Source organism: Anolis carolinensis, chromosome 5, assembly GCF_035594765.1.
Source record: "Anolis carolinensis isolate JA03-04 chromosome 5, rAnoCar3.1.pri, whole genome shotgun sequence".
In the NCBI taxonomy this organism is placed as follows: Eukaryota; Metazoa; Chordata; class Lepidosauria; order Squamata; family Dactyloidae; genus Anolis; species Anolis carolinensis.
Window position 1 is genome coordinate 76,980,003 of NC_085845.1, and position 9,085 is coordinate 76,989,087.

General features: G+C 37.2%; 1 protein-coding gene across 1 annotated transcript in view; it reads left to right on the plus strand.

The window, feature by feature from the left end:
- Window positions 1-8,588, plus strand: part of nfxl1 (nuclear transcription factor, X-box binding like 1) — a 70,248-nt gene extending 61,660 nt beyond the window's left edge. Inside the window, exons 20-22 of the mRNA XM_003225314.4 lie at window positions 2,379-2,465; window positions 4,575-4,628; window positions 6,986-8,588. Of these exons, the coding sequence (XP_003225362.1) occupies window positions 2,379-2,465; window positions 4,575-4,628; window positions 6,986-7,159 (315 nt within the window). The 3' untranslated portion in view covers window positions 7,160-8,588. The remainder of the gene's footprint in view (window positions 1-2,378; window positions 2,466-4,574; window positions 4,629-6,985) is intronic.
- The last annotated feature ends 497 nt before the right edge of the window (window positions 8,589-9,085 follow it).

A 9,085-nucleotide genomic window follows, 5' to 3' on the forward strand; every position in this document is an offset into this window, starting at 1 on the left:
AAACAAATCAAATCAACAAACAATATGCATAAATTAAAGCAACCAGTTGATAGAAGAACAGGAACATATCAAATTAACAGAAACCATCTTTCATAAAGTAGAAATGACCAGGGATTATGTTATGTAGACCAATTAAAACATCCTAGCCACTGGTCTGGTTAAAGGTGAAAATCTAGTAAAATTTAGTCCCATTTAAGTCCTCTCATAGTTTGATATTGCATTATCCATTGTCAAAAGCCTGTCTGAACAGCCAGGTTTTCAGTTCCTTACAAGAGTTTAAGAGTGTGGAAACTTGCCAAATCTTCCAGGGGAGGGAGTTCCAGAGCCGGGGGCCATAATCCAGAAGGCCCCCTCTCTCGTCCCCACCAACCTCGCCTGTGACGGGGGTGGGCCTCCTCGGCAGATCACAATACACGAACAGATACATAGGGAGAGATGCAGTTGCGTAAGTAGGCTGGACCTGAACCATTTAGGGTTTTGTAGGTGATAACCTACACTTTGAATTGGGTCTGGAAACATATAGGCAGCCAGTGGAGCTGTTTCAGTAAGGGAGTAGTGTGTTCCCTATAACTGGCTCTGGCTGCAGCTCTTTGCACTTGTTGAAGTTTCCGGACTGTCTTCAAAGGCAGATCCTCATAGAGTGCATTACAATAGACCATCTGAGATGTAACTTTTTGAGGTATTTGTGCAGTTGGTGCACAAGTTTTAATTGTGCAGAGACCCTCCTGGCCACCGTTGACACCTGCACCTCCAGGGTCAAAGCTGAGTCCAGGAGGACCCTCAAAGAAAGACATGTTATAACCACATTGCCTTGACTTCTTTCTTCAAATGTTTTTCTTTACTTGTCGAAGTTTTCTTCTGTATTAATGGTTTTGTTACAGATCAGGTCTGCACAACCTGTGGCCCTCCAGCTGTTTTGGCTCCAACTCTCAGAATTCCTGACCATTGGACAAGCTGGTTAGGGCTTCTGGGAGTTGGAGACCAAAACAGCTGGAGGGCTGCAAGTTGTGCAGGCCTGTTCTAGATTATGTGCTTTTTATTTTTTTTAATGAATTCATAGTTTAATATGAATGAATTTTATTATTACAGGCACAGACCAGGAGTGTAAAACTCTAAAACATTAAAAACAGCTTTTGTAAAAAAAATAGCATTGACATAATTTAATATGATATAGATAGTATCTTTTTATATGTGTTCGTTAATTGGTTTTGAAGACAATTTCATGGAGCTGAAGATACAAAGATATAAATGAATGTATAAATAGTACCTCCCTATTGTTCTTATAAACAAATCACTTATAAATTATCCTAAAAGACAAAATGCATCACTCTAAAAAGTGGATAGAAGCATAATATACAAACATTGCATATGATCCTCAAATTGTATAATGATATCTTTAAAAATATAATCATAATTTAAAAGAAATGCACACTTTTCATTCGAGGGTGAACTAGGTAACCTGTATGCCTGCTGACTGGGAGCTTATCACTGAGAGAAAAATTGATGGTACGGTCTTATAATTTGTATCTTCAAACTAGACCTGGACTGGACAGCTCTTCAGATATTGGACTTCCTTCTACCAAATAGGACATACTGTCAATCTGTATACATATGATACACTTTAAGAAAGAGCTACCCTATAATTACTTATTCTAGATTTGATGCAGTTTATAGTCTAATAAAAGCCTATGGTGAAAATGTACAAATTAACAAAATGCATTGCTAGCTATATTACCAGATTAAAGAATATGGGTTAACTTGATCCAAATCCCTAATTAAAACCACTACTTAAGTGGGAAAATAGCAGTAATTTCACTTTGGTGAATATCAATACTGTGTTATCTCTTGGACTGTAGTTTCATTTGGAACCAAAATTTTCCCCCCAGGATGGAAGCCTAGAATCTCCTGGCCCATTCCCAGTTGTTTAGCTATGATCGAAATACAGTATTAAGCTTAGGAAACTATAGCACACAGAGTATAGCAAGTCATTCTGGGAGTCTTCCACTTTTGCCCTCTGCTTCATTTTTAAGAGAAATAGCTGCTTTGGTTCTCAAACACTGAGGAGGTAGTAGCTTACTCTACCGATTTCCCAACCTCATGATTTATCAAAGGTACCAACTTGTCTATCTCCAAAAGTAATTTATATGTGTCAATGTCTTGCCAATGAAATTATTGTGACATAAATATATGCTATGCATGAGAGCATCCACTAATGACAGTTAATATTATTTGCACTCTAGTTACTATGAGATCAAATATCAAAAAAAGGATTTCTTTTTGTTTGTTTCTTGTTTTATATGAAAGAGTATTTTTAGATATATGTTTTCCTATCAGACTTATGTCAGGATTTTTAAACATTTTAATAACCTTGCTTCTAGGAAATGCTGTGTAGCAAGCTTCGAGAAGGCCAGGTTTCATTAGAATGTGATGCAGTATGCCAGGAAGTGAAACAGAAAGCTTTTGAGGTAACTTGCCTTGTGTGGTTGTAATATATTTTCATTGCTTCTAGAAAGAAAAAAATGAATGTAGGATTATTTTCCAAGATTATTGAGCCAAATTCAATTAAATCAAATATTCATGTTCAACAGCTGCTACATGTTAATGTTCTTTTGGGATATATAACATAGGAAGATTGTCATGGTCTTTCGGTTTATGATAAATTGTTAGTACTATAAGCTGCTATGCATGTTTTGATAGAATAATGTTCTAACAATTACTATTGCCTCCTGCTTGCCTTTTTGTTTTGGTTTTGGCATATCTCTTTAATGTTTTTGCAGTGGTGATGTATGTTCATTCAGTGGGAGAAGGCCAGATCATCTTGATACTGGAACAGATTACTGTATTTTATACTCTCAGATCAATTATGTTGACATGGCATAATTTTTTTTAGGTTTCACAAACAAACTGATTCGCTCTCTTACTACATGCACACACAGTTCAGTGAAGAGAGCAAGGCAAATAAAAACTCATTATACATCAAAGTCAACAATTGATAAATATGTGTATGAGACTTAGTTTTATATTACATATCCTCAATTTTACAGTTTTGTTTGCAAGGTGATGTTTAGTAATTTATTAATTATTATTAGTTCTTAGCAGAAGACTGGAAAATCACCACATCTTTAAAAGATCTAAATGATGGTGTGATCCAGGAAAGTAGCTGTGTCATCTAAACCTTTGTCACAGATGAATTGGTGGAAATATTGTTAAAGTAGTGAACATTGAATAACAGATCTTACTAAGAATCTTCTAAGCAGTAGCTGGCCTTGATTAACCTATAATTCTTTTGATTACATACAAATATGTTGATTGGAGTGATCCTAATTTGTGGAATGTACTTTGAGGATTCATTCATAATAAAATAGTAAGAATCAAAATGCAATTATAATGTTGTGGTGTTGCCCCATGTAAAATACTTTCTGTTGTTATGGCCATCGGCTTCTGAAAGTAAAGTGCAACTGACATAGTAGATTTTTTACATCGTTTCTGCAAAATTTGGATTTTCAAAGCTATCACTCTTATCATATGAAAAAAAATAAAATATGATTGATTGTAGATAGAGAGGAAAATTTTAATATTACTAAATTGGAGTTGGGATGATATAAAGTAAATCTAATAGTATGTTCCAGATAAAATAAAGAATTATGCACTATGCAGAATTAATTCATAGCATTTATTATATAGGATTCAGTCTTTTTAAAAGCCGTTAGCCATGAGAGCTTAATACAGTTTTGCTACTAAGTGGAAGTATAACTTTTAATTACCAGATAACTAAAGGTGATCACTGGGCTGCAATAGTTATCTTCTCCTGCATGGCATCTAGTTGACTGTGGGAAAGGGACACTTACGATAGATGGATTTTGGGTTGATTCGCAATACATTCTCAGCATTAAGACGTGCATCTGTCTAATTTTTTAAATCTGTACTTGTGCAGTGAAGTTATTTGACCTAGTTGGTGTCATGGAAACTTGATATAGTTCTACTGTCATTGACAGGAAGCAAATTTTGAGTATTTTTTAAACTTATAATGTAGGGGAAAATGAACTTTGTGGGCATGAGTTGTAAGAAAGCCTGGACAGAAATTATCTCAGCTTTTAAAAATGACATTCTTGTAATTTTAAAGGCATCACATTTTTTGCAGTGTTATACTATGCTTATCTTATTATTGCAATTATTCGCTAGGTTTTCTCATGAATACCATGGCACATTGGCATATGAACCTCTCTCTGTCTTATGCATCAGTTCAGGATTCAAATTTTTATCCAGATGACCACTCTGAGCTCTGGAAGGAGGGAGGGACAATAGCATAGTGATAACCACATGCTTTTCCTGTGGAATGTCACAAGTTCAGTTCTTTACTTCTTTAGTATCTAAAAGGGCTTGGTTGAGAAACGCCTTTGGAGAACAGCTGATGAAGATGAGATTGGACTGGTCCATCTCAAATGTTCACATGACCCCAGGAAATGTCATTCCATTTTTTGCCCCAATTCAGATCTGTTAACATGTTGTATTTCTGAAATAATCAATTACATTGTAGCTAGTGTGTGTACTAAACATTGTTTGTGTTCACATAGTTGAAAGAAGCAGAAACCAGAGCTGCCATTGAAGAGGAAAAAAGAAGGCAACAGGTATCCTCATGTCTCTTCCCCATCCTAATGGAAAATAGTATTGAAGTACAGTCCTATGATATGTTTTCGAATTTCAGATTCATTCAGTTTTAATTACTGTATTTACTCAAATGTATTTCACATCTATTTTGGCTCAATTGCTTAATTTTAACCAAAATGGAAATGAGCATTACATTCAGTCGTGCATTAGAATTGCGTGCCTACAGCTACCTGTCCCCATCCGTCAGGCTGAGGCTAGCGAATTCACCAGCCTCAGCCTGATAGAGGAGGTGAACCTTTTCCCTTCCCAAGCCCCCTTCTCCGCCTCTCAGATGGGAAACCAAGGAGAAAGTAAGCCTTTCCTTGGCAGAAGTCTGCTTCTCCTTGCTTCTTTGGCATTTTTTTTTTTGTAATGTGCACCTCAGTTACAATACATGGTACACTAGCTCAAGTAAATAAGAAATTTTACTGAAATTAACTTGAATGTAGGTTTGCAGCCTGGTATATTTTAACAGTTTTAAAAAGGAAACTTATTTGGATTCCTAAAGTGTAGCTGCACGCAACAACATCCTGCAGAAACTGACTGGCAGCTCATGGGGTGCAGACCCACAAGTAATAAGAACATCAGCCCTAGCCTTGTCTTTCTCAACTGCAGAGTATGCCTGTCCTGTCTGGCACAAGTCTGCCCATGCAAAGCAGGTGGACATAGCACTAAACGAAACATGCAGAATAATCACGGGATGCCTTAAACCTACACCTGTTGATAAACTCTACAAGTTAGCTGGCATTGGCCCTCCTGACGTGCGACGGGAAGTTGCTGCTAACTGTGAGAGAAATAAGGTTGAACATTGTGAAAGCCACCCACTGCATGACTATCAGCCTCCTCCCAGTAGACTCAAATCAAGGAAGGGCTTCATGAGAACCACCACTCCTCTTGATGTTCCTCCAGCAGCAGCAAGGGTGTCCCTCTGGGCAGCTAAACCTGGCAATTCTAACTGGATGGCCCCCCAAGAGGGTCTTCCTCCAGGGGCAAACCAAGAATGGGCAACTTGGAAGTCCCTGAACAGACTCAGAAGTGGAGTGGGCAGATCTAAAGACAACCTGGCAAGGTGGCACTACCTGGAGGAATCCTCCACCTTGTGTGACTGTGGAGCAGAACAAACAACTCCGCATATGTATGCTTGCCCACAATGTCCTGCCTCATGCACAGAGGAAGAGCTGTTTAAAGCTACGGACAATGCGGTTGCTGTTGCCCGTTTCTGGTCTAAAACTATTTAGTTGTTTGTGATTTCCTCTATTTTTTATCATTTTTAAATGTATTTGCTATGCAATGCTTTTGACACGAAATAAATAAATAAAAGTGAAGTAAGATACATACATTGTGTCACTAGTCTTAAAAAGATCCATACTTTTACTGGAATCCAAGTAATAATTGTTATTAATTACAAACCATGGCCTAGTGCAATGTGAACATGTGTCAATATGCCTGACTACAGCAAAAGTGTGGGTTTGTTTGTCTCCCTGTCATTTCTCCTCCTCCAATAGCCAGGTATCAAACCTAGAAATCGTTTAAAACAATTCTGAACTAAATTCTAAATTAGTTAATTTGAAGCCATATGGGGGTTTTTGTGTCAGGAGTAATTGCAAGTCGCTTCTGGTGTGAGAGAATTGGCCATCTGCAAGGACGTTGCCCAGGGGATGCCCGGATGTTTGAAGTTTTACCATCCTTGTGGGAGGCGTCTCTCATGTCCCTGCATGGGGAGCTGGAGCTGACAGAAGGAGCTCACCCGGTCTCCCCAGATTCGAATTGCTGACCTTTCGGTCAGCAGTCCTGCCAGCACAAGGGTTTAACTTATGGCGCCACTGGGGGCTCTGTCAGCCATATGTTATTTTAAAAACACTCCTGATTTGAATGCAGCATTCTTTGAAAACAGGGTTGGCCTTGGGGAAGGAGAGGGTAGAAGGGGGTATGTGAACCCCCTGCTTTGCTGATCTGATGGAACATTTATGTAATGCTAAACTACTATTTGGTGTTACGTGCGATCACAGCAACTCTACTCGAACATGGTTTGTTGATCAACACGTATCCTTTGCGTCAGTGTTACACAACAAACTCAGCTGCTGTCTCCTGGCTGCCATGACTCCTTGCTGCATGCATTACAAGAGGGTCTTTCATCTCAAAATGAAAGGGTTTTTATTTACAGTAGTACTAAACACTACTGATATGCCTTTGTGAGGATGTGAAAGGGGCAGTGTCGTGTTATGTGTTTGCCAAATATTATTCTGTAATCATATTTTTTGGGGAAGAATACGTTCCGTGAAGTTTAATACTTATATACCATTCTAACTCCCTCTTCCTCCTTTTCATTTCTGTCTAGGCTGAATTGGAGGCTTATGAGAACAGGCTAAAAGGGCGCCGGAAAAACAAGAGAAAAAGAGATGAGGTTGAAGTTGAAAAATCTGTATGGCAAAAATATAAGAATATGATTGTACTGCCAATATTTGGGGCTGCCGTTGTAATGGTTGCATGGTTCATTGCCTACAATGACTGAAATCGTAATATTTACTTCAGCAGATACGATTGTCGTAAAAAGTTTGTTGTATAAAGTAGGATTTGATATCCGGTTGTGAAAAAAAAAAAAACCACAATCTACCCCCCGATTAATTTGAAATACATTGCAAGTCATTATTTCATGCCATTAACAGTGGACACAGATTTGAACTGTCTCATTGGAGGGGAGATCATTCACGTACTATTCCTGTTCACATTCTTGTGTTTCACGTTAATGAGCAATAATTTCCATGCATGCACTCACTGAATATTAGATTTAAATAGTTAACAGTGTTCTCGGTGAATAGGAAGAATAAAAACTTGATACTATCATAAATGATCACGTCTATTACCTGTCAAAGAATATATGGAAACGCGAATTCCATAAAAATCACTAAATGCATTGCCCTACTACTAGATGTAGCATATGTGTATGCTACAACACCCTCTTGCATGCAAAGGCCATTTTTGTATGCTTCACACCAAATGCAATCATTTTGCCTTAACTGGGTTATCAGAACAGAGGTAAACATCATAATTTTTGTGAGTCATTAAAACAAAATATGAAACTACTCTGGCTGTACAGAAGTCCTGTGTCAGAAGTAGCTTTTTGTAATACAATTTCAGCATTCTGTATTCAAGAGACTTTTTCCTCAGGATCCTGTTTCCAAAGAGAAAAGTTGTTTTTTTCTCATAGATATTGTTGAGCTCTAATGCAAATAGTGATATTATAGCCTTTACTTTAAATTCTACTTTGTACCCAGCCCAAAAAAAAAAATCCTTCAAGTCATAATAATTCAAAGACAGGCATTTTTTTGTATATATATAACGTTTCACAAAGACCAATAACTTTAAATACGTTAATATGTATGTCTGATGTATGTGTAGTTGTGTTAACATTTCAGAAAGTAGTATATGTACAGTTGGTAAATTAATTCTTTATTCAGGTGTACAGATATGTACAATAAAATGTGGATTTGCTCTCAAAATCATGTTTTCAGATGTAAAAGTAGTAGTTTACATGTTGAAATAATTTGGTTAGATGTTTCTCTTAACAAACAGCTTTGCCTCAATTTTTTCAGAAGTGAATGATTAAGGTAATCACTCAAAACCTGAACATGGAAAATGTCACATCAAACTGAAGGAAGCACACATTTTTCATCCTCTCTTGTACTTAATTTACCATTTAAATATTATTTATGGTCAGTTTGGATGTTCACAGGACTCCAATTTATCAGATATCGCAACTAGAAATGTTAATCAAGTCTTTTGGGTTTGTGTTCTTGTTATAATGAGAGAAAATCCATGCCAATATGTATTTAAATCATTCTCTAGGTTTACATGTTAATATGATTTCCTTGCTTCTTTAAGAGGAGAGCTATGTATTGTTTTAGGTATTTCAAAATTGATATTAAAACACTCTTATTCCATTTTGTGCAAATGCATATTTTCATTTGTATTATATTGATTCTTTTTTATTTTGGATACTGAAAACTGACACAGAAAATCTGCACTTAAGGATATTAGAATAACATGTTGTTGACCTGTAATTGTGGCCATGTGTGCCCTCACAAATGGGGTTTGCACCTGTGCAAAATAACCTACCAGAATATGATAAAGCTAAGTAGCTTGACAGGCACTTCACCCCTTCTTATACTACACAGGACTTTACCTGCCAAGCTACCATCCCCTCAGTTTCTAAGTCTGTTGAAAAGATGGGCAGAGACCTGAATATAAATGGCAAAGCAGGGCAAGTTTGTGTGAAAGCACAAATGACTGGTTAGAGAGCCACAGTTACAAGTAGGCAACCTCTTCCTCTTCGTGGTCTGTGTGCATCTCATAGATAGATGACTATGAACATTGTCAAGGGATGTTGGGTCAGATCACTACATCATATGATAAAGAACAGACCAGCCAATCTAGCATC